At 43.5% G+C, this 26,755-nt stretch overlaps 1 protein-coding gene across 1 annotated transcript in view; it reads left to right on the forward strand.

Annotated features, from left to right (window-relative positions):
• The window catches only part of LTBP2 (latent transforming growth factor beta binding protein 2), a 151,320-nt gene that overhangs the window by 1,967 nt on the left and 122,598 nt on the right, over nucleotides 1-26,755 (forward strand). The window contains exon 2 of the mRNA XM_082231992.1: nucleotides 9,442-9,512. Within this exon, the coding sequence (XP_082088118.1) occupies nucleotides 9,442-9,512 (71 nt within the window). The remainder of the gene's footprint in view (nucleotides 1-9,441; nucleotides 9,513-26,755) is intronic.

Consider the following 26,755-nt stretch of genomic DNA (forward strand, 5'->3'; position numbering starts at 1 on the left):
ATTATTTTAGTTGTCTGCATTATGTTCTTCATCAAGATGTTCTCCAAGGAGCTTGTATAGTGCAGATGTTCTCAGACTGTGGTCTGTGGATCACTGATGGTCTGCAAGCTCCTTTCAGGTGGTTCATAGGAATGGTGCAGAACAGGTGAGAATATATGTGCTTGGTGCTTTTTCTCTGAGAACAGAACTGGAGACTGCTTTAAACAGAATCAGATTTATCAAAAAGGCTAACAAGGCATTGGTCTAGGGCCTGTGATGTTCATGAGAATGTTTTTGTTTTATTTTTACACTTTTATTACCTTTTTCAAAAATCTTTTCAATGTTATAAACCACTTGGATATATTTTTGTGATATAGTGGCATATAAATATTTTTTATATAAACAAATAAATAACACGGCACTGTTTTTTAATGATGATGCCAGTAGGGAAATGGTCCACCAAGACCCCCAGCACTGTTCAAGTTGTCCACACACACAAAGTTTGAGAACTGCTGTAGTGATGAACAGGGAGGCTTTTATGAACATCCATCAAGCTGTGTTGCTGTTTTAAAATCTGCTCCTAGGGAGCGCTCTCTGTCTGAGTTAGGCTGGGTCCCTCTGCTGCTTTTCAGAGACTCTGGTGATTCACTGTGCTGCTATCACCCCAGCACTTGAGCTTGTCTCCAGCATTTTGTGAGGTGCTGATGTTCCACATGTGCCCTTTCCAGTATTTCCTGTGTACAAATGACAGGGCAGATATGGATCGTGGCTAATGCCATGTGTTCACTGCTTCCCAAGTCTTATTCCATATTTTCCAGTGCATTTCCCTGTCACTTTCCTTATCACAAAAAGTATTACTTTTGTGGGAAGCAACTCCAGTGGTACCTCAGGTTAAGAACTTAATTCGTTCTGGAGGTCCGTTCTTAACCTGAAACTGTTCTTAACCTGAGGTACCACTTTAGCTAATGGGGCCTCCCGCTGCTACCATGCCGCCGCCACACGATTTCTGTTCTCATCCTGAAGCAAAGTTCTTAACCTGAGGTACTATTTCTGGGTTAGCGTAGTCAGTAATCTGAAGCGTCTGTAACCTGAGGTACTACTGTATAACAGTGCAACCCGAATTTGCCAGCAATATGTGATTGAATCCCACCCAAAAATAGTGACACTCTGGAAAAGGACTCTAAGTGTAGGGAGAGACGGTCAGCTCCTTCCTCCTCACATGTTTGGGCTCTTTAATGTTGTCTTGCTCCCCTGGCTGCAAGAAAAGCAGACCTCAGGAAGGTGTTAGCTTGTACTACACTGCTTAAGGGTCAGACCAGATAAATTCATCCCAGCAAAGATCTCTCGCATGGACACTGGCCTAGAGAATGTCAAATTCACAGATGTCAAATATATGCTTCATTTTTTTTTAAACGGAGTATTTGGCAATCCTTACTCTTGCTTCTACCTATGTTGTTGTTTAGTCGTTTAGTCGTGTCCGACTCTTCGTGACCCCATGGACCAGAGCACGCCAGGCACTTCTGTCCTCCACTGCCTCCCGCAGTTTGATCAAACTCATGCTAGTAGCTTCAAGAACACCATCCAACCATCTCATTCTCTGTCGTCCCCTTCTCCTTGTGCCCTCCATCTTTCCCAACATCAGGGTCTTTTCCAGGGAGTCCTCTCTTCTATATTCCCATGTAAATAAGGCTTCAAAAGGAGTGCAGTCAGCAAACTACTTTGCTGATGCATGCTGGACATAGAGCTGCATGCAGAATTGGATCTGCTGTTGAATCACTATAAAGCAGCTCCCAGGAGTGTAGGAACATCAGAAACTGATTAGGATGGCTTCCACTGGCTGGCAGAGTCTCTCCAGGATTTAAGATAGGGAGTCTATCCCAGCCTTACCTGGGAATGTCAGGGATTGAACCTGGCGTCTTCTTCTGGAAAGCAGATGCTCTACCACTGAACTATGGTTAATTTAATGTGCACTGTGGGTTGAGATGAGGGAGAAATTCAGTTCAGTTTGCAATTTATGGCAACAAGATGCAAACCGAAACACACACACACACACACACTTCGGAATTTGCACTTCTCTGAATTTTGGAATGCAGCTCTCCAGCTACAGATTGTGTGCAAAAATGCATATACTACTCAGTGTGTGCCTATAAATGTATATATTAGGGAACATAACATGGAAAAATGCATTCTGTTAGGAAAAGTTCCTTTGCAAAAATGTGTACATTAGGTAAAATTGTGTGCACACAATGTTGCATATTAGGAAACTTTTGCACCAAAATGCTGATCAACTTGCACGAGGACTTAAAAATAAATGAAGGACTTAAAAATAAATGAAAAATCCAAACTGGTGTGGAAATGTGGACAGCTGAACGTATGGTTGGAAAAAAATGAGAAAGTGAGAGATATTGAAATTAACATATCCACCCATCCTTAACAATGGGGCAGGGGGTTGGGAGAGGAGCAGAGCTCTTCCTCTGCCTATTTCCCCTGAAACCAAGGGTCTGTGATTGGAAATATCCCTTTCTGGAAAGAGAGAAAGAGAGATAGAGACAGTTTCAACTGGAAAACCACAGCTGGGGCATAGTTTCCCCTGCTTCAGCCCCTGCTTTGTAGGGAATCCACAGGCTGACTGGGCATTGCTAGTTGAGCATGCCACAAAGCCAGCACAGCACGAGTGGGTGGGGAGTCTGCTTCCCTGCTCACTTGTAAGATGCTGGCTTCTCCTTGGCGCATCATGCTTCTCCCTCCTATAAACATGCTGTGGTCCTCAAAGCTGCAGGCATTTATTTTGAATTCTTTATGAGGCAAGGAAAACCACACCACATTCAAGCCACTCAAATGTTGAGTAAATTGTTTAAATATAACCAGATGCTTGGGGGGGGGGCGCGGGCGGTTGCTTATTGTGCAAGGGGAAAGCAACAGCCCCTTTAGTCATCTCCGTAGCCTAAAGCCACTGCCAGAACCCACAAAGCATGCAGGTTACCCATTAAAATGCTCTTTAATAGGAAGTGGAGAAGACTATGTCTCTTTCCTTACTCCAGCCTTTCCTAATGTGGCACCCTCAAGATGCGTCACCCCTGACCATTGGCCATACTGGATGGGACTGATGGGAAATGTAGTTCAAAACTCTGGAGAAAGCTTTCTCCATCCTCAGTGCAACGTGCTTTTGCTGCTGCTGCTGCTGCTGCTGCTGCTGCTCCTGCCAATGATGGCTGTTCACATGCATTTTTCTAATTCTGGGAATAGTTTTGGAGCTGCACCCCATATAATGTTTTTTGGTTGCACACCTAAGGTTCTTAACATGTACGCTTATTTGGACAGTCATGTACCACATGTGTCCATTGACTGAAGAGCCAGGATCAATTGCAACTCTCCATCAAGTGCATTCTTGGTCACAATAGCCAGGTGTGCTGCCATATAATGTATGGGATTGCCCTGTTGCATCACATTTGCTTGGGGGTCTGAAGAACAAATTTCTTTCATAATCTGTGGTTCTAGTAAAGGTAAAAGGACTCCTGACCGTTAGGTCCAGTCATGGATGACTCTGGGGTTGCGCGCTCATCTCGCTCTATCGGCTGAGAGAGCCGGCGTTTGTCTGCAGACAGTTTTTCTGGGTCATGTGGCCAGCATGACTAAGCCGCTTCTGGCGAACCAGAGCAGCGCATGGAAATGCCGTTTACCTTCCCGCCGGAGTGGTACCTATTTATCTACTTGCACTTTGACGTGCTTTTGAACTGCTAGGTTGGCAGGAGCAGGGACCGAGCAACAGGAGCTCACCCTGTCGAGGGGATTCAAACCGCCGACCTTCTGATCAGCAAGCCCTAGGCTCTGTGGTTTAACCCACAGTGCCCTTACCCTTTATAGCAGGGCTGGGGAGCCTCCAGGCCACAAGTCTGTCTTGGCCCACCAGGGAGTCCAATTTGGCCCATGAGGCCATTTCCCCCCAAACCACACCAAACTGTTAATTAGATGGTGTTATTCCAATAGGAAGGTCATGTCAGCTAATGGGTGGAAGACGAGGTTCAACTCTGTGTTGGGAGCTGGTGTGTGTAGCCAAAGAAGCTGGGTTTAACTTTTCACTCATAAGCTGATGGAGCATGGTTTAAATCTTGCTCAGACCTCTGCAGGATGAACAGATAGTACCATCCTGCTCTCTGCTGCTTTGCCAGTGTGCTCCCTGCAGAACACCCCCCACACACTTTGTGGGTCAATTTTGACAAGTGGATAGCTACAGGGAGGGGCTCACATGATAATGCCCCTTCATAAATTTTAAAACATACGAGATGAGAACAGGATCATGCCTGCCTGCTATGTTCTGTGTAGGTTTGACATCAGTGTGAAGAGGCTGCATGCAGATGGAGGTTTGTCCACAGGGCTTCTCCATGTGAGGGTGAACCCTGATTGACTCAGGGTCCCCCACTTGTATGGAGAAGCTCTAGATGAGTACATCTGAATGTTCATTTGGCCCCTTTGCACTGAAGCCAAACGTCTGGATGGTGGAGGGTGTAGCTGACAGATGAGATCCTGGTGTTCCACCATGTTCATCAGCATGTGAGGGGTATCCAGATCTAGAGGGCACCAGGTTTGTGGCGGAAGGTATCCTAACAGAACAGGCACTAGGACCTGAAACCTTTCTAGCCTTCCTCTGAAGAAGGGCTGCCACATTTCCAGATGGGCCTTCAAAGAAATGAATGGAAAGAACCAGCGTTTTCCTCATAACCTCTATAACCCTGGTGCCAAACCCAACAAGTGTCCATCTGTACTTCAGTGTTTATGAATTGTTAGCATCATAAAAGAAGAGGAACAGTTATTTTAAGGTTCTGAAGTTTTGCCTACTTATAATGAACACCTTCCTTACCCTTGCTGAAAAATCCACTGTGTAAACAATGCATCGCTTTAATGCAGAGGCCCACAGCCTCCCCTCCTTGCTCTCCTTTGCATCAGTTAGCCTTTAAATAGGGGGAGAGAGAAGGAGGGAGGGAGGGAGGGAGAGAATGAACAAACACCCATGCCATGCATCTAAAGCACTCCTTAGCCCCTTTAACGGTCAGGGCTTCCCCCAAAGAATCCTAGGAAGTGTAGTTTGTTAAGGCTGCTGAGAATTGTATGACCTTTCACAGAACAGCTGTTTCCCTGCATGGTGCTAACCTTGCAGCCCTTCGTCTGCAACACTGCTAGTGTACAATCACCAGCTGTAAAGTGTACAGTCTCCCCCTCCCTTTGACCACCTGGATGGACATAGGGCTTCTTCCCTTTGCCCATTTACTAGTCAGTGGCTACTGCATTATCAGGTAGTAATTCTGCTGTGTGTCTACATCAGCTGTGAAGTGATCATTCAGCTGTTCCCAATGCAGAGATGCAGCAGAACTACTGTTCCTCATAGGAGGCTGTTGTTTCTCTGCATGGATCACTGGCCAAGGTTTCCAAACATGAAGCACAGTCAGAAGAATGACAGGGAACAGGGTCCTCAGTGGGAAGGCACTTCTATCTTATACATTTGTAGAAGGAAACTGTTTTGTACGTAAGAAAGAAGTATGCTTCCGGCTTTAATTGTGTTAAAGTGTTACATGGTTATTGGAAGTTTGTGACATGCTGCTGCAAGGTGTATGTGTGTGTTTAAGCAGCTATTTTTATCCTAAGGAAGGTAGCCAGGTGTGGGCAATATAACTTGTTTTTAATGTGAACAAGCTGCGCATGTGTACTAGATTCCAATGGGACTTACTGTATGCCAAGGTTCTGGAGCTTATTCCATCAGGAATTGCTGGTTTGGTTTACAGCCAGACCTTTTCTCGTAGCATGGTGAGTCTTCCTGCCTACAGGAATTGTTGCCAGGTTGTGCCAATAAGTTGAGGAAAGTACCGGAAATGTTTTCCTACTTTGCACTCCTCTCCATCAGTTTTGCAAGATCCCAGTTTACAAATCCTTGAGCAGGAATAGGAAGCTATGCTACTGCCTTCTTTGCCATAACACGGTTGGCCTGGGGAAAACATAATCTGAGGTTGTCAGTAGCTTAGAAAAAACACTTCAACAAATTGCACAAAAAAGGCTAATCTTCTTAATTTTTAAAGGAAACACCCATTAGATTCTGCTATATGTTCAAGAGTACACAGCAATGCTACATAATGTCTTGGAGTAGTTTAGCATAACCACCCCTAACCCTCCATATGCTTTGGACTACAACTCCCAGAAGCCCCATCCAGCATTACCAGTGGTCAGGAATTATAGGTTTTGTAGTCCACAATATCTTGAGGGCACCACATTTACTACCCTGCTCTAGAACAGCAGTAGGGGACCTGAGACTACAAGTCCTTTAATTCTTCATCATGGACCATGCTGGATGAGGCTGAGGTGTGTTGAAGTCCAACAAGATCTGGAATGATATATAGATAGTACGTAACACCAGTAAAATTAGCAAAAATGTATAAAGTAAGTAATAAATGTTGGAAGTGTAAAGAAAAAGAGGGAACATTTTACCATATGTGGTGGGAGTGCAAAAAAGCGAAATGCTTCTGGGAAATGATATATAATGAGTTTTAAAAAATGTTGAAATATACATTTGTAAAGAAACCAGAAGCAATTCTGTTAGGAATAATAGGAAATGAAATCAGTAAGAAAGAATGGAAGTTGTTTTTGTATGCAGTAACAGCAGCAAGAATATTATTGGCCCAGAAATGGAAACAAGAAGAATTACCAACGATCGAAGAGTGGAGAATGAAATTAATGGAATACGCAGAACTTGATAAATTAACAGGAAGGATCCGGAACCGGCGAGACCAGAAATTCACTGAAGACTGGACTAAATTTACAGATTATATGAAAAGTATATGTAATGACCAGATAACGTTTGTAAGTTTTCACTTTTGCAGATAACTTGGTTTTGACATTAAATGACCAGATAACGTTTGTAAGTTTTCACTTTTGCAGATAACTTGGTTTTGACATTACAGGAGCCAGCATCTAGTACGAAAAGAGTTTTGGAATTGATTCATGAGTTTGGTCGGGTGGCTGGATTTAAATTAAACAAGCAAAAAACTAAGGTATTGGAAAAAAAATTGACACCTTCAGAATCAGAAAGGTTTCAGAAAGAGACAGATTTAAATGTGGTTAAAAAGGTGAGATACCTAGGGGTAAACATGACAGCCAAGAATTTGAATTTATTTAAAGACAATTATGAAAAGTGCTGGTCAGAAATTAAAAAGGATCTAGAAAGTTGGTCAAGACTGAAACTTTCCTTGTTGGGCCGAATTGCTGCTATAAAGATGAATGTATTGCCAAAAATGCTGTTTTTGTTCCAGACCCTACAGATTGTGGACAAGGTGGAGTGTTTCAGGAAGTGGCAGAGAGATATCTCTAAATTTGTCTGGCAGGGCAAAAAGCCCAGAATAAAGTTTAAAATATAAACTGATGCTAAGGAAAGAGGGGGGTTTGCCCTGCCAGATTTAAGGCTGTATTATGAATCAGCAGCTTTCTGCTGGTTGAAAGATTGGCTGCTTCTTGAGAACACTGATGTTTTGGATTTGGAAGGATTTAACAATGCTTTTGGATGGCATGCATATTTGTGGTATGACAAGGTTAAAATTCATAAGGCTTTTAAGAACCATATTGTCAGGAAAGCAGTGTTTAATGTCTGGATAAAATACAAAGACTTATTAGAAAACAAGACCCCAAGGTGGTTGTCACCAATGGAAGCTAAGGCCCGGAAAAGACTCAATATGGAGGCCAAATGGCCGAAATATTGGGAAATACTAGAGAAAGATGGAGATACTTGGAGATTGCAGAGTTTGGAGAAATTAAAGGATAAAGTGCAGGATTGGTTACACTATGCTCAGATTAAGGAGGTGTTTAAATTAGATAAAAAGATAGGATTCCAGGTGGGAAAATCGAAACTAGAAACAGAATTGTTAGAATCTAAGACCAAGGTACTTTCAAAAATGTACAACTTGCTGTTAAAATGGAATACACAAGATGAAACGGTTAAATCAGCTATGATAAAATGGGCACAGGACATTGGGTACAATATCATGTTTGCTGACTGGGAAAAGTTATGGACCACCGGTGTGAAGTTTACGGCATGTAATGCCTTGAAAGAAAATGTTATGAAAATGATATATAGGTGGTACATGACCCCAGTCAAGCTTGCAAAAATATATCACCTGCCTGATAACAAATGTTGGAAATGTAAGGAAACTGAAGGAACATTCTTTCACCTCTGGTGGACATGCCCTAGAGTTAAGGCTTTCTGGGAAATGATATATAATGAATTGAAAAAGGTATTTAAGTATACCTTCTCTAAGAAACCAGAGGCCTTCCTTTTGGGTATTGTTGGTCAGAGGGTGTTAAAGAAGGACCGAACTTTCTTTATGTATGCAACAACAGCAGCAAGAATACTTATTGCAAAATATTGGAAGACCCAAGATTTGCCCACCGTGGAAGAATGGCAGACGCAACTGATAGACTACATGGAATTGGCAGAAATGACTGGCAGAATCTGAGATCTGGGAGAAGACGCAGTGGAGGAGGACTGGAAAAAGTTTAAGGACTATCTACAAAAACATTGTAAATTGTATGAGTGTTAAGAAGGATGCAGGATGGAAAACAACATGGCACCAGCAATTTAGTTGAAAGAAATATGAGAATAAGCGATACTTGAGAAAAAGAAAAACTTTTGGAATAACATTATGTCTAGATTAAGTATTTAAGTACTTGATAAAAATATTTAAAGCTGGAGACATAATATTTGGAAATCACAAAATAGGAGTTGAAACAAGGTAATAATTTGCTGTTTATAATTTTATAACTGGGAACGCAGGAATGGGAGATGTGAGGAAGTCCAAAGGTTAAGAAAATATGGTTTGATGGACATTTGATTTTATTGTATGTTTTTTACTATATGTTATTCTTTTTGCTTTTTTCTGTTTTTTCTTTGTTTGTTGTGAGTTGAATGTTTAAAATCTTTAATAAATATCTTTAAAAAAACACGTTTGTAAGTTTTCAGGAAGTTCTGTGAAAAATTAATAGTAGAAATATTGTATAAAAAATAAGGTAGATTAAGCTATCATTATAGTGCAATATCAATTAGGGAATGTGAAAGAAGTGATTAAGACAGAGAATTATTGGACGAGTTGATGGAAGTCCAAAAAGATGATGTTGGTGATAAACTGGATGTTTTCTTTGTATAATTTTATATTGGAAAATTTATATATATATAAAGATCTGGAATGCCCCAGGTTCCCTATCCCTGCTCTAAAACCATATGTATCACAAATGTCATTCTTGTCACTGGTACCTGTAGATGAGGGAATCTCTCCTTTTTAAATTTCAACCATGCAGATGCCAGCTGAGGTTTCTTAATGGAAGTTCAGGTACTTTAGGAAGGAGATAACAATAGCTAAATAAGGAAGAGGGGGTTCAAGGTGCAACCAATGTACCATTCCTAAATTATTATTTTTTTCAACTTTCTAGGCCAAATGTCTGTGGGGGTCAGTGCTGCTCAGGGTGGACAACAGCTCCTGGGACCAATCGGTGTATTAAACGTGAGTATAAAGAATAAAATCATCTTCTCAGTGATTATTATATTAGGAAGTGCTGTATTATACAATCTCAGTTCCCATAGTAAGGGGCACAGGTGCACCTATGTCCTGTTCAGGCATTTAAGAAGTGTGGTCAACAAGCTTTGGGGTGGGGATGATGGTCATAGAAACATACTGTTTCTCTCCCATTCACTTCTGGAATGAACCAGCTGAATAGAAAATGACTACAAAACTGGGCCTAAAGGGAGCCCACACACAAATAGATGCATTCAGGCATTCAAATGAACATGTGTGTTGACTAAAGTTTTCTTGTGGTGTATTAAAACACAGGTTTAATGCAAAAGGATGGATTTGTAGGATGAGAGAGGTGTGTCACCACATAAGGTGTTGTGGGAGGGATTTCTACCTAGACCTGCCTAAGTTATTGCTAGTGATTTAAGAGGGTAGCCATTTCAGCTCCAACCTGTATTTGTCATAATCAGCGATGCAGTTCCATTTCTGCCGAATGCTATGTTACTTGTCTTGCTGTCCTCTATTTAACACAAGTTTTGAAACTATATAGCTTACGTAACTTAAATTTATTTCAATGTAAAGGAAATGCCAAAACAATGTAAAAAGAAAACTTTAATTACGTATCGCTTGCAATCTTAAAGAACAACAACAAAAGGAATGAATACCAATCATATTGGGTTGATTGGTTTCTTTTCCTGGCTACAGACAACATACAGAAGTACCGTATTTTTCGCCCCATAGGACGCACCGTCCCATAGGACGCACCTAGGTTTTTTTGGGGGGAAATAAAGGAAAAATTTTTTCCCTTTATTTCCCCCCCCCAAAGCAGGTCGGGGAAACAGAACCAGGTCGAGGAACAGCGGGATGGCGGCGCTGCGCCTCCCTGCTGTCCCCCGAGCTTGTGGGGCTGGCCGATGTCTGCCTGGCGTGGGGGGCGCTCTGCTTCAGGGCGCCCCGCCCGCCGAGCGGCAGGCTGCTATCCACAGCCTAGACATCCCTGCCGGACCTCCCGTAGGGCTGCCTAGGCTGCGGATGTGTTCCTGAAGCCTGGAGAGCGAGAGGGGTCGGTGCGCACCGACCCCTCTCGCTCTCCAAGCTTCAGCAAAAGCCTGCATTCACCCCATAGGACGCACCCAGATTTCCCCTTCATTTTTGGAGGGGAAAAAGTGCGTCTTATAGGGCGAAAAATACGGTAGTCAAAAGTAGCTGACTGGGGGAATCATGGGGATAGTGCAGATGGCGCAGTCCACATAGAGGGAGAGAAATACACAAACCCACACATAAGGCAGTACCTTTTCTGTATGTGGGCACTTGCTCCTGGGTTTCTGGTTTTGGCCTGCAATGTTGAACCACAATAACAGGAACTGGAAGCCATAAGGGAGTGAAGAAAGGCTCACAGACAAGTTTCTGGATGAGGTTACATGATTACAAGGACAACCTTTGCACGAAGTGATGGTTCTGATTGGTTCCAGAACATGAGGAAGTTTAACCACTTGCTCATTAAAATTCGTTAAAAGGCTGCACTGGGAGAGGCAGGGATGTGATAATCTGTCTTTCATGGGGCATGACTACACTCAAGGGAGATAATAGGGAGAGATCATAGGTCTTTGTTTGGTTGCCAATCAGTTACTTTCCTGAGAGCTGATCTATTAAAGAGGTCCGAGCAGAAGGGTTTAATCTGAAACTGGGTGACTCTGAAAATCTCTGCCTCCACTTTATAGCTTCCCGGAGACTATCCTAGTGGGAATCCCCACCCCCTTGCCCCACCAGCTTAGGCTATTGCTTCAACAATTCCTCTCTAATTTTAAACATGGGTTCTTGTAAGCTGAGGCCTTCCACAGGGCTGTTTTACTTTCAGTATATTCATAGGTACAGGGACAGAGTGGAGTGATTTACAAGGGCTCATGGGGAGGCCATGATGACATCATTAACCATATGAGCTGGAAACTTGGGGATGCAGTTCATTACACTGTAAATCAGGGCAGCCCATAGGTTACTGGTCCGTTATGCTAACCTTTGTATAAAGGCATGCTTTTAAACTTCCAAACATGGCAATCCCCTAAAACCCCAGAAGAATGATAAAGAAGTACTTAATCTCATCCACATTCATATTTAGCACTCGCTGCTTCCAATATCACAGTTCTCCACACAACCACCTGTCTGAACAACTTCACCATGCTGCCCAGAACAATACTTCAGAGTTTTGTTTGAAATAGGGATGGATCAATCTATTTCTGTCTCTGTTCTGTCCTACTTCCTCATTAATCTGTGAAGTTGTTTTTTTTAATAACCATACTGTATTTGAATTTGTGTCTTTTATGATTACTATTTACTTGATTTATGAATCGCTTCCCACGAGGCATCCTGAACCAATTTACAATATAATAAGAACATACAGGAAAATAGTTAAAACAACTGCACATATAAAAATAATTATATATGTTAAAGTAACAACAGGACTTCTCAGTGTATGCATGTCTAAGCATATTTTAATTTCAATGTATCCATGTCTAAGGGACGCGGGTGGCGCTGTGGGTAAAACCTCAGTGCCTAGGACTTGCCGATTGAAAGGTCAGCGGTTCAAATCCCCACAGCGGGGTGCGCTCCCGTTGCTCGGTCCCAGCGCCTGCCAACCTAGCAGTTCGAAAGCACCCCTGGGTGCAAGTAGATAAATAGGGACCGCTTACTGGCGGGAAGGTAAACGGCGTTTCCGTGTGCTGCGCTGGCTCGCCAGATGCAGCTTGTCACGCTGGCCACATGACCCGGAAGTGTCTCCGGACAGCGCTGGCCCCCGGCCTCTTAAGTGAGATGGGCGCACAACCCTAGAGTCGGACACGACTGGCCCGTATGGGCAGGGGTACCTTTACCTTTACCTATCCATGTCTAAGCATATTTTATCCTAAGATGTTCATTTTAATGCATGTTTCTACAATTTTTGAGCTGAGAACATTATCACAAAGCATTTGGAGAAATGCAAAATCTGGATTTAAATTTCATTCAAATCCATGCATTAATCTGGGAGGTGGTTCACTTTTAAAATTAAGTTGGTTTTTAACTTTTAAAATGCAAACCAAATGGAGTTCTTTCCCATGCCAATTTTGAAATCATCACTTCATTCTTTACTTTCTGTGCCCAGCTTATTATGAAGGTCTGGGCTCTAAGACTGACTATTCACCACTGAATGCCCAGGAATGCCTTTTTTCATGTTACATTTTTTATGTGACATTTTCACTGTTGGGAAAATAATCATAGACCAGGACAGAACTACTCTTCTGTTTAATTCTGTAATTTGGTGGTGAGAAACTTGTGTTGCACGAGATGTTTTGGGACACCAACTCCCATCAGCTCCAGCCAGCATGGCTAATGGTCAGAAATAGTGGGAATTGTGCCCCCAGATATCTGAAGAACCACAAGTTTCCCATTGCTGATGTAAATCAATCTTCTTTCATTAGAAATAATGAAGACTCATGGGAAATAATAGAGGCAATAGTGAAAAAGAAATTAATGTCTCCTTGATAGATAGATGATAGATAGATAGATAGATTCTTTATTGTCATTACACTAGTGCAACATTGCACAAGTGCAACGAAATTGGATGCCATCCCTTAAAAACAACAAAAGCAAAACAACAGCAACAACCAAACAAACCACCTTCCAACCACACCCACACCCACACCCATCAAACTCCCAGGTCTCACTATCGAGTTACAGCATTCAAAAAGGCCACAGCTCTTGGATAGAAACTGTTTTTTAGTCTATTTGTCCTTGACTTGATGTTTCTATACCTCCTGCCAGAAGGCAGTAGTGCAAACAGACTGTATCCCGGGTGAGATGGATCCTGCAGGATGTTGTTTGCTTTCCTAAGGCAACGGGAACCGTACAGTTCTTCCAAAGGTGGGAGAGGGTGACCAATAATCCTTTGGGCTGTGGTTATGACCTTCTGGAGCACCTTCCTCTCCCTAGCTGTACAACTGGAGAACCAAGCACAAATACAGTATGTAAGTATGCTCTCTATGGAGCCTCGGTAGAAGGACACCAGCAGTCTCTCACTCAGATTGTTCTTTTTTAAAAGTCTGAGGCAATAAATTCTCTGCTGGGCCTTCTTCACCAGAGCAGTGGTATTTGCGCTCCAAGTCATGCCCTGATCCATAGTCACTCCCAAAAACCTGAATTCCGCCACCCTCTCCACCCGTTCCCCGTTGATATACAAGGGCTGAATGTCCGCCTTTTTCTTCCTGTAATCCACCACCAATTCCTTGGTCTTAGCCGTATTAAGAGCCAGATTGTTCTCTCCACACCAAACACAGAGCCGCTCCACCTCGTCCCGATAGGCGGACTCATCCCCTCCTGAAATGAGCCCCACCACCGTAGTATCATCAGCAAACTTGATGATTTTGTTGCTGGAGTAGATGGCTGTACAGTCATACGTATAGAGAGCATAGAGCAGAAACATGTCATGGCTCTGGGCTAGCTTTGTAGTATCTATTAGCATTTTGCTTTTCTAAACTTGGAGTGGGCATTCCTTATATTCTGTGAAGGGTGGGACTCTTTGGCTAAGGTATAGGAAAGCATGCAACACATTCTACATTTTTGCAAAATGGAAGTAGCATTAGCTCCAAGACCTTGCATTAGGTCCAGATTACTCTGAATATTCAAAATGCCAGTTTGTATGGCTTTGTCTTGTAGCAGAATAGTTTCACCAAACGCAGGGCATCAGTTGAAGAAGGAGCAAAAAGGGTTTTCTTGTGTGTGTGTGTTTCTTTGTGGCTGATTAGCTGTTTTCCCTGTGTAAAGGTCAGAGGGGGCAGGGTTTCTGTTGAGGCAGGGGATTAGCTGTGGGAGGAGCTTATCAGAGTTTGCAGGGCATCAGTTGAAGAAGGAGCAAAAAGGGTTTTCTTGTGTGTGTGTTTCTTTGTGGCTGATTAGCTGTTTTCCCTGTGTAAAGGTCAGAGGGGGCAGGGTTTCTGTTGAGGCAGGGGTTTAGCTGTGGGAGGAGCTTATCAGAGTTTTCAGGGCATCAGTTGAAGAAGGAGCAAAAAGGGTTTTCTTGTGTGTGTGTGTGTTTCTTTGTGGCTGATTAGCTGTTTTCCCTGTGTAAGATCCATCTTTTAGATTTAGGGGAGCTAGTCTCAAACGTTTGTTGGGGGAGATCTAGGTGTTTTTTTGTGTGGGGGAAGTTATTTGTCCTGTCTTCAAGCTTTTTATGATGGAGGACCTCTGTAGCCAACCCCAACGACACGATCTCAAGATGGAAGGGGAGGGAACAGCTGCAGTCGCCTGCGATTCCTGCGCAATGTTTGCCATCTTGCCAAAGGTTGCAGGCAGCTTTACCTGCAGCAATTGCATGTTGATTGCCCTCTTAAAAGACAAAGTCCAGCAACTGGAGGAACGTGTAGCTACGCTCCAAAGAATTAGAGAGCTGGAGCTCTTCTTGGAAGCAACAGAGCACACCGTCTCCACCAAGGAGGAGGCAGGGGACTCCCCTGAGAAGGAGTCTAGTTCACCAACACAGGAGCCAGATATATGGAGAAACGTGACTCAAAGAAGTAGGAGGCCCAGGGTTCACTCTGATTGCTTAGAAATACACAATCGCTTTGAGGTCCTCTCCCCTAGCATGGAAGACGAAGAGCAGACTCCATTTGAGGATCTCTCCCTCATTACAGTCGATCAGGTATATGAAGACGAGCAGCAAAGTCAGTCCTCAGGGAATGTGCAGGCGACATTGGAACGGACAGCTCACGGAAGAACCCCGACCAAACCCAAGAGGAGGCGTGTAGTGGTGATAGGGGATTCCCTACTGAGGGGAACAGAAGCAGTGATCTGTGGGCCTGACAAGATGTCTCGGGAAGTGTGCTGTCTCCCCGGGGCTAAGATCCAAGATGTAACTGAACGACTGCAAGGAATCATAAAACCCACTGACAAATACCCCTTCCTCTTGGTTCATGTGGGAACCAATGACACTGCAAGCAATAGCCTCCAGAAGATCAAAAGAGACCACGAGGCTCTCGGCAGGAAATTGAAGCAACTAAATGCACAAATTGTCATCTCATCTGTCCTCCCAGTTGAACGACGTGGCCCAGGGAGAGAGGGGAAAATAGTGGAAGTGAACAGCTGGCTTCGCAAATGGTGTAAACAGGAACGGTTTGGATTCTTAGATCACGGACTGCAGTTTCTTGAAGATGGACTTCTGGCAAGTGATGGGCTGCACCTCACAACGGTTGGGAGAAATGTTTTTGCCAAAAATCTCAGAAACCTCATCAGGAGGGCTTTAAACAGACTAATGTGGGGGAGGGAGACAGTGCTCCTGAAGGTAGGAGTCTATCAATTAATGAAGATGATCATCCAAATGTCATAGACCAAATGGAGCAAACAGCACGCGGACCTAATGGTGGGAGGAAAAAATCCTTAAATAAGAGACACGGGGGAATGATTAATGGACTTCAATGTCTGTACACTAATGCGCAAAGCATGGGAAATAAACAAGATGAGCTTGAGCTCTTGGTACAGCAAACTACATATGACATAATAGGCATCACTGAAACCTGGTGGGATAAGTCCCACGATTGGAATGTAATAATGGGGGGATACAATCTATTTCAGAGAAACAGACCAGACAAGAAAGGAGGAGGAGTGGCGTTATATGTCAGGGATGTGTATACCTGTGAAGAGATCCAAGATTTAGATCCTCAAAGCCAAAGTGAGAGCATTTGGGTCAAAATTAAGGGAGAGAAGAATAACAGAGACCTCATTGTGGGAGTTTACTATAGATCCCCAAGCCAAACGGAGGACATAGATGATGCCTTCCTGGAACAGATGGCCAAGCATGCAAAAGGAAGGGAGATAGTAGTAATGGGGGACTTCAATTACCCGGATATTTGTTGGACGTCAAACTCAGCCAAGAGCATAAGGTCAAACAGATTCCTCACTGGCCTTGCAGACAACTTCATTGTCCAGAAAGTGGGAGAAGCAACAAGAGGAACAGCCATTTTAGATCTGGTCCTAACCAATGTTGATGACCTGGTTAGTGGGGTAGAAGTGGAAGGATCATTAGGCGCGAGTGATCATGCTCTTCTGAAGTTTACTATACAGCGGAAAGGAGCAGCCAAGCATACTAGGACTCAATTTCTTGACTTTAAGAAAGCCGACTTCATAAAACTTAGGGAAGTGCTGGGTGAGATCCCATGGACAACAATACTAAAAGGAAAGGGAGTTCATGATGGCTGGGAGTTTGTTAAGAGGGAGATACTAAAAGCACAACGTCAGGCAATACCAATGAGACGGAAACATGGAAGGTGCCTAAAGAAGCCAGGATGGCTATCTAAAGAACTTTTAACTGAATTAAGATTAAAAAAGGATGTGTACAAAAAATGGAAAAGGGGGGAAACCACCAAAGAGGAATTCAAACAAATAGCCAGCACGTGTAGACACAAAGTCAGAAAAGCTAAAGCACAGAATGAACTCAGGCTTGCTAGAGAGGTTAAAAGCAACAAAAAAGGCTTTTATGGGTATGTTCGTAGCAAAAGGAAGAACAAAGAAACAGTGGGGTCACTCAGAGGAGAAGATGGTGAAATGCAAACAGGGGACACAGAAAGGGCTGAACTACTCAATGCCTTCTTTGCCTCAGTCTTCTCCGATAAAGAAAACAATGCCCGACCTGAAGAATTTGGAGCAAATGATTCAGCAAAGGAAACACAGCCCAGAATAACTAAGGAGATAGTACAAGAATATTTGGCTAGTTTAGATGTATTCAAGTCTCCAGGGCCAGATGAACTGCATCCAAGAGTATTAAAAGAACTGGCAGATGTGATCTCAGAACCACTGGCAGTCATCTTTGAGAATTCCTGGAGAACAGGCGAAGTCCCGGCAGACTGGAGGAGGGCAAATGTTGTCCCTATTTTCAAAAAGGGGAAAAGAGAGGACCCAAATAATTACCGCCCAGTCAGTCTGACATCAATAGCAGGGAAGATTCTGGAGCAGATCATTAAGCAAACAGTCTGTGAGCACCTAGAAAGGAATGCTGTGATCACCAATAGTCAGCATGGATTTCTGAAAAATAAGTCATGTCAGACTAACCTGATCTCGTTTTTTGACAGAATTACAAGCCTGGTAGATGAAGGGAACGCAGTGGATGTAGCCTACCTTGATTTCAGCAAGGCATTTGACAAGGTGCCCCATGATATTCTTGACTATGCTACCACTCAGTGGATTTGTAACTGGCTGACTGACCGAACCCAAAGGGTGCTCATCGATGGTTCCTCTTCATCCTGGAGAAGAGTGACTAGTGGGGTGCCACAGGGTTCTGTCTTGGGCCCGGTCTTATTCAACATCTTTATCAACGACTTGGATGATGGACTCAAGGGCATCCTGATCAAATTTGCAGATGACACCAAACTGGGAGGGGTGGCTAACACCCCAGAGGACAGGATCACACTTCAAAACGACCTTGACAGATTAGAGAACTGGGCAAAAATAAACAAGATGAATTTTAACAGGGAGAAATGTAAAGTATTGCACTTGGGCAAAAAAAATGAGAGGCACAAATACAAGATGGGTGACACCTGGCTTGAGAGCAGTACATGTGAAAAGGATCTAGGAGTCTTGGTTGACCACAAACTTGACATGAGCCAACAGTGTGACGCGGCAGCTAAAAAAGCCAATGCAATTCTGGGCTGCATCAATAGGAGTATAGCATCTAGATCAAGGGAAGTAATAGTGCCACTGTATTCTGCTCTGGTCAGACCTCACCTGGAGTACTGTGTCCAGTTCTGGGCACCACAGTTCAAGAAGGACACTGACAAACTGGAACGTGTCCAGAGGAGGGCAACCAAAATGGTCAAAGGCCTGGAAACGATGCCTTATGAGGAACGGCTAAGGGAGCTGGGCATGTTTAGCCTGGAGAAGAGGAGGTTAAGGGGTGATATGATAGCCATGTTCAAATATATAAAAGGATGTCACATAGAGGAGGGAGAAAGGTTGTTTTCTGCTGCTCCAGAGAAGCGGACACGGAGCAATGGATCCAAACTACAAGAAAGAAGATTCCACCTAAACATTAGGAAGAACTTCCTGACAGTAAGAGCTGTTCGACAGTGGAATTTGCTGCCAAGGAGTGTGGTGGAGTCTCCTTCTTTGGAGGTCTTTAAGCAGAGGCTTGACAACCATATGTCAGGAGTGCTCTGATGGTGTTTCCTGCTTGGCAGGGGGTTGGACTCGATGGCCCTTGTGGTCTCTTCCAACTCTATGATTCTATGATTCTATGAAAAGCATGGCAAATGGAGAAAAATAAGGAGTGTGTGCTTCCAATTTTAGCAGTCAGAAAGCATCAAAACACAGCTGGATCAGACCAAAGGCCTATTTAGTCTAGCATCCTGCTTCCCATGGTGGTCAGTCTATGGGAAGCCCAGAAGCAGGGCAGGACCACAATAGCACTTCCCTGATCATGATTCCCAGCAACTAGTGTTCAGAGGAATAGTGCCTCTGAACCTTGAGGGCAGCATATAGTCAACTGGAATAGCTGCTATTAATCCTTCGTGAATTTGTCCACCTAAGTAGAACATGGGACTGAAGTTGCATGAACAAGTTTTTCTTAATGTAGAAGAAAGTGGATCAGCAGTACAGACAGCAATGTTAAGAGCAAGGGCAGAAGCAGGAAAAAGGCACTCTTTATTTTCTGCAGAGCAAGGGGAAAGTGTGACTAAACTGAATTGAATAATGATGGCTATAATTTGTGGCATGGACTGCGAACAAACCAGTAGCTAATGGCAGCAAAGTAGATGATGATCAGTCACAAAAATAATGGCCTGTATTCAGATGTAGAGTCATTTTCAAGGCCATCCCCTTCCTTTGATTTAAAGTAAAGAAACAGGTGCTCTCAGCCTTTAAAAAACTGGCACGAAGCACGTATAGCAAGGGTGTGAAATCTGAAAGATCTGGCAGCTATTAGATGCCTGGCTAGTGGGGTTGGAGTTGTCCATCTGCCAATGTGCTGAATAGGACTTGTCATGGCATAATGAAAATAGGTCTTGTCATTGCATTACATCCCTTAGCATGCTGTCAGTTTGAACAACTTCCCTCATATGCATCAACATGAGAAGACTCTTGGATGATAAAGATTTGGTGGGAGAGGCAAGTGAAAGTGAAAAGGTTGTACCAACAGAGAGATATTAAATGGTACTTGTTTTTATAGTTGTTTCTTCTGTAATAGCAGTACCCTTTATTAGTTGCAGCCTGATTACTTACTCTTAAATTTTATTATTGACCACGTGATCTGTAAAATTGTGTTTTGGCTACCAGTGTTAATTGTGTTAAACATTTAAAAAGCACCATATTAAAAAGATTCAGCTGAGTCCCAATATGACTTCAATAATACTTCTTCGAACCATTGTGTATTGAGTAGGTGTGATTGGAAGCCATGTTTAAAAAGTTAGCATAACATTATTACATAATGCTATACAGGCAGAATTCATAACAATCACATTTAACTGAGAATGGCCAGATATAATGGCTAAAAGTGGAATAGCTAATCTGAGACTTTCCAGATGTTGAATTCCAACTCTAGCATGGCAGGGGATGGTGAGAATTACAATCCAACAAAATCTGGAGGACCACAGGTTAGCCATCTCTGGGTTAAAATAACTTGAGAAAGAAAGGCTCTTTGCTTCAGCTTTCTTTTCCTGAATGCTTTCCTAGAAAGTTCCCTTGTTGCCTAGATGATCCCATATTGTTTCTTGCAGAAAACTTAAGTGTTTAATTTGGATGTGTGTGAGATGGGTGGGTGAAACAAAAAGAGAAAGAGAAATTATTCTGGCTGCTATACTAAATGCATGGTGGTTGACTAAGTAAACCACAGCAGTGTTGCACACATGCCATTGCCTTGTTCCTGCTGGAGCCTCTCACACATTGCAACCATGATGTTTACTAATTGGATTTTCTCTTGATGACTCTGCCATTGTGCTAATGACACAAGGATATTGAAAACATATTTCTGAAGTTTTGAATAAAATGAGCATTGAGATTGCATTGCGTTTGAATGAGAACCTGGCAGGACAGATCCAATAATATGAACTGAATTACCACCCTCAAATTCTTGCTGTACTTAACGCTGTCATCATCCATCCTTTGATATTCCTGCTATAGTCCTCTTGCCTTGTGCCTTTACTGCTGTTGCCCAGATTTTAAGAAGCATAAATGGGTAGCTGCCATCATGTGGCGACCTTTCTCATTATATATTATCATTATGGCTGCATTCTGTTTGCATGAAATTTAGACACGTTTCCATTGAGCTCATCTGCATTCCTTGAAGTCAGACACTGCCACACTGTTACTTGTCCATGCTGGGATGTCACACCAACTCCTTGCCTAGCTATCCTTTGTGTGTGAAATGGATGATAAGACAGAAGGGGAACAAGACTTGAAGAAGGTGTTACAGATTCCCAAATCTCTGCTGCCAGGACTTCAGTGTGGTGAGCTAGGGATGAAGTCTGCCTTCTCCCAAAAGCCTGCAAGTGCTGAAACGATAATTTACCAAGTGGTTCCCACGGATCTTCATATGTCCTGTGTTTCTGAGCAATTAATTCAGGTACACTCTGATCATGTGCTGGACTGCTCATTAACTGCGTGTTGGACAATTTGTTTTGACAAAAAGAGTGGATTGAGGTTGCTCATGCTCAGCCAAGAAAATTAAACCCTTTTCAGATCTCTCTTCCTGCCCCCAAAGATATCAGTGTTATTGTTGTTTAGTCGTTTAGTCATGTCCGACTCTTCGTGACCCCATGGACCAGAGCACGCCAGGCACTTCTATCTTCCACTGCCTCCCGCAGTTTGGTCAAACTCATGCTAGTAGCTTCGAGTACACTATCCAACCATCTCGTCCTCTGTCATCCCCTTCTCCTTGTGCCCTCCATCTTTCCCAACATCAGGGTCTTTTCCAGGGAGTCTTCTCTTCTCATGAGGTGGCTAAAGATATCAGTACTTACCGGTATCTCCTAGCTTCTTCTGTTTCGTGGTTTGATTCCACTTTCATGGGTTGTCAGACTGCAGTGCCTCTCCCCAAAAGTGCTTCATTTCTGTCATCTACTTACTATTTCTCTTCACCTCAAAGTAAGAAACCTCTGGGAAAAGCTTTCTGAACTACTTGACTGGGTGGTTGCAACTGAGCAGGGCCCTAGCAGTATCACGATAGTCAGATGGGAACAATGACTCAACTGGAGCATTTTTCTCTGTGGAATTCTTAAAGTAGGCCTCTTGGGAGCTGCTTGTGTCCTTGATTCAGAAACAGCACAGGAATAGCCATTGGAACCCTTTGCAGAATGTCTGAAATAATAAGGGGTAAATGCTGCTAAGGCAACCAAGTTGTGGGATCTGGCCATGAAGAAACACATTCCAGTGCAGCATGCATTTTGTGTACACAAGGTCCCAAATTCAATAACCTCACCACTGTAACTCTAACTAAAAGGTAGCAGGCTAGAAAAAATGGTTTTGGGCTGAAATTTTGGAGAGATACTGCAAGTCTGAGTAGATGGCACCAGATCAGACACATGAAAAATCTGACTTGGTATATGACAGCTTTGTATATTACACAATGAGAAATTCATAGAGAATTTCCAGGCAGAAGACAATGCTGTGGAACTGTTACAAATATGACTAATTGGCTGACTCCAAGGGCTACAGTGTTACATGAGCACATGCTGTCCACCAGAATGTTGGGCCATGAACCTTCGCCACATGGTCACACACCACACATATCTGTAAGGACCTGAATGCTCATGTGCACACACTGAGTGCGGTGCGGGAGATCAGCACACTGTCCCACTCTGGGTGGGTCCAAAAATGCACCCACAGAAGGAAGGATTATTCCCTGTGAAATGAGCTTGCTTTCCAGAACTGCAGAGTATTCAGTACTAGCATTCTAGTGTATTGTGGAAGTTGGTAGTTTTTGCCATAACCAGTGGACCAGGGATAATAAACTACATTGGTGTTGTTGCTGTCATCATCCTTCTGTATGAGAGCCAGTGTGGTGTAGTGGTTAAGAGCGGTAGTCACGTAATCTGGGAAACCGGGTTCGCGTCTCCGCTTCTCCACCTGCAGCTGCTGGGTGACCTTGGGCCAGTCACACTTCTCTGAAGTCTCTCAGCCCCACTCACCTCACAGAGTGTTTGTTGTGGGGGAGGAAGGGAAAGGAGAATGTTAGCCGCTTTGAGACTCCTGAAGGGGAGTGAAAGGCGGGATATCAAATCCAAACTCCTCTTCTTCTTCTTCTTCTTCTTCTTCTTCTTCTTCTTCTTCTTCTGTAGGAATACATTCAAAGTGGCATATAAAAGGGAATATAATATGGAAATACTAACTCTAAAATGGTACAATTAAAACGGTTAGAAATGAAATGCTAAAAGCAATGGGCCAGATTCTAATGGGACCTGCTAGCAGAAGCTTGTGCAAACTTCTCCCCTTTCCTCCACCTGCAAACCTCCGCACTCCAGAACTGCACACAGGGAGAGGAGAGGAAAAATCCTTGTACTTACCAATGGAGCAATCTCCTTAGTGCTACAGTATGTTGAATTTCACCCGGTATGTTATAGGTGGGATTCAACTAAGTTTGTGTTTATGCAGAATGAGGTCCAGTCATACAACAGGACTTCCCCTTCCTCTTTACTCCCTGTGGACTCCCTGCAGTCCTGAAATGTGGTGGTGGTGGTGGGGACACCAGAGCCATAGCTACCGGGGCACCAGAGGGGCATCATTGAGTCTCCCAGCATGTGTGTGTATGCAAATACACATGAGGGGTGCCAAACTGGGTGAAATAAAGCCTAGTTTTGCCCCTGGCAGGAACTCCCATAATAGGTTTGGGGGTGTGTGTGCAAGGGGAGGACAGGGAGGAAAAATCCTATTATGCAAGCAGGCTTCATTCCCCATGTGGATGCCCCATATAGCACTATGTTCAAATCCATCCTCTGTTTTCAGGGACATGTGGCCTGAAAACGTTATAACAGTATTCCATAAGTAGGCTAAAAGTGCGAAGTGGCACAAGCATTTGAACTGCTTAGATTTGTCTGAACAAAATGGAGCTCCTGGATCTGACAGTTCAAGACCATGCCCAGGACTGGATTCAGTGCCTACTTACACAGCCGGGAGTCTCCTTCCACTTAAATTTCTTCCCTTTCTTCTTAGGGTAGTGTCATACTTTCTCCGCCTGCCTTTTTATAACCTTATCTTTTGGGCTGTGTCACTTCCGAGCTCTTAGTTTTCAAAGCTGCTGGCTGATTAAAGCCTTCCACTCACTCAAGTGCTCCTGCTGTTAGTCTGAACGTGCCAAGGCTTGTGCTGGAGTGGAGATGGAGGCTGCTTCTGCTTTGTCAAAATCCGTTTGCATGATGTAGAAGTGCAGGATTCATCAGCATGCCGAGAGAGAGAGAGAGAGAGAGAGAGAGAGAGAGAGAGAGAATATGCCCTACCAGGCAGCAGCATTGCTCTGAAAGTGGGAGGATTAGAGGCAAGTTAAAGTTAGCACAGAAACTGCAGGGAGAGGAGGAAACTTTACTGTTTGGTTATTTTTATGTACCAGTTTTGGCTTAAGGTTCTCCATAAGGTCAGTGACTAATAGGGGGAATTGCATGTGGTACCTCGGGTTACAGATGCTTCAGGTTACAGACTCCACTAAACCAGAAATAGTACCTCAGGTTAATAACTTTGCTTCAGGATGAGAACAGAAATCATGCAGCTGTGGCAGCGGGAGGCCCCATTAGCTAAAGTGGCACCTCAGGTTAATAAGTGTTTCAGGTTAAGAACAGACCTCCAGAACGAATTAAGTTCTTAACCCAAAGTACCACTGTATGCAAGTTGCAAAGAGACCAATTGCCTCTCTGTCCCCAGCGGCCCTTTAGCAAAACTTTGTGTAAAGCCAAAGGTTTGCCAAAGCCTTGCAGAACCAGTATACTTCCTTTGGCCTAAGTGTAGAATCTTATGTTTGTCCCTATAGAAATTCAGTTTTCCAACCTGTTAAGATCATCTTGAATGCTGAGCATCCATGCTTAGGGCTGAGTCCAGGAGCATTCCCAAACCGTGAACATGTGTCTTCAGGGGGAATGTTACTCCATCCAACACAGGCTGGATCCTTATTCCTTGTCCTGCCTTCTGACTGATTAAGAGCCAAAAACTAGGCAGGATGTCTTACAGTGTGTATGTGACCTTTGAGCTCATCCAGACTTCTTTTGTGCCATGTTTTCTAGGCACAGGACAAGGTTTTAAACCTCTGTGACCAATCGTTGTTGTTTTTTGTGCCACTGCTTTACTGCTGAACTAGAGCAAATAGCAACTGGGTTTTCTGCAGATTGCCATTTGCTTTGATTCAGTGGTAAAATGTGGAGAAAGTGTTGGGACAAAAAACAACCCCTAGGCATGGAGCTTTAAAGTGCAGACCTGTGTCTGGAAAGCGCAGCACAAAAGCAAGTCTGGATGAGCCCTTTGTTGCAGTTAGTTGCACATTTGGAGCTTTCCAAGGTGCTGTAGCCAACCACTGAACTGTCTTGTAGGTTCTTGCTGTAGGGAAGTCTGAACATGGTGGTGCTGAGTTGTCTGGACCGAGTGTGAGGAACAGGGGCAAGAAGAAGAGCAAGAAGCGGTGGTTTGGTTCTGACAGAGTCGCTAAAACAGGGATAGCCAATGTGCCCTCTAGATGAAGTTGAGACTACAACTCCCATCAGTCCCAGCCCGCATTGGCAACAGTCAAGGATTATTGTTCTGATTTAGCAAGATCTAGAGGGTGCCACACTGGCTACCCCCTGTCCTAAGGGGTATAGGATGGAAGGGAGATGGTTTTGTGGAGAAAGGGCTGGATTTTTGTGAATCTAGCGCTGCTTACTTAATCTGTATGTTTGTAAATAAAGAAGTTATTACGAAAACACCTTGAGTGAAACACCAGTGAACTGACCTTGACAAAATAAAAAAATTCCTTCCAGTAGCACCTTAAAGACCAACTAAGTTAGTTCTTGGTATGAGCTTTCGTGTGCATGCACACTTCTTCAGACACTTTTTTTTCCTTCTTTTTGACTATGGCAGACCAACACGGCTACCTATCTGTAACTGACCTTGACAAAGACTGCTCAGAAAGTCCCACTGTTCAAGGGAAGGAAAATGAAAATGTTAAAACAGCATATTCCTCAGCTAGATGTATGTTTAAAAATCACTGGGCATCTAATACATTATTAGAACCAACTTTGGTATTTAATGTGAGCCAGTGATAGAAAGCGGAACTCAGGAGCAAGACTTAGATTGCAATCCTAATACTACTAATCTGGGAGTAAGCCCCAATGAATTAAATAGGACTTAACATGGCTAGAATTGCACTGTGCAAACTTTGAACCATAGTTCCTCATAGCTGGGACTCGCATAAGGTGTGATATTTTCTCTGCAAGCTAACTAGAAATGAGAAATGGTATCAGAATCACTACACAGTGTTTTTCCCTCACCAGATGGTGATCATCAGGTGTTCAGTTAAGAAGGACAATTGCCCTTGAATAATAATAATAATACCCCAGCCACTCTGGATGGCTTCCAGCAAAAATACAGAGGGACATCAAACATTAAAAGCTTCCTGAAACAGGGCTGCCTTCAGATGTCTTAACTCTTTGACACCTGCTGGGAGGGTATTCTATAGAGTGGGTGTGACTACTGAAAAGGCCCTCTGCCTAGTTCCCTGTAATTTCACTTCTCACAGTGAGGGAACCAACAAAGAAACAGCTTTCACCTCTGTCCCTAGCCCACTAGAGATCATTTACCAGCACGACAAAGGCCGTTTCAGTCCCATGATGGGGCCTGAATCCCAACTGGAAGGGGTCCAAATAGTTTGCATCATCCAGACATGCCTGGAGTTGTTCAGCAACCACCCACTCAATCACCTTGCTCGAGAATGGAAGGTTTGAGACTGGGTGATAACTGGCCTAGGATGTTCCAGAACATGGGATTGTTCCTCAGCAGTACTTCTATCTTTCGTTATTTTGAGGCATGAAAAATAGCCACAACTATTGCACACCCTCAAATGGTCAGAAGATTTAGGGGCAGTGCTACCAGGTTTAGTTTTCTTTGGGTGAGAGCACTGAAGACTTAGAGTATCTCAATATATAATTGCTTTATTTACATTTAGTACTCCCCTCCATGCCCAGCACTTTCCCCAAATCTGTTCCAGAGGGTCAGCGGAAAAGCCCTAAAACAAATTTAGGGGTGCACAGGAGGAGGAGGAGGAGAGA

Source organism: Podarcis vaucheri, assembly GCF_965113315.1.
Source record: "Podarcis vaucheri genome assembly, chromosome: 1".
In the NCBI taxonomy this organism is placed as follows: Eukaryota; Metazoa; Chordata; class Lepidosauria; order Squamata; family Lacertidae; genus Podarcis; species Podarcis vaucheri.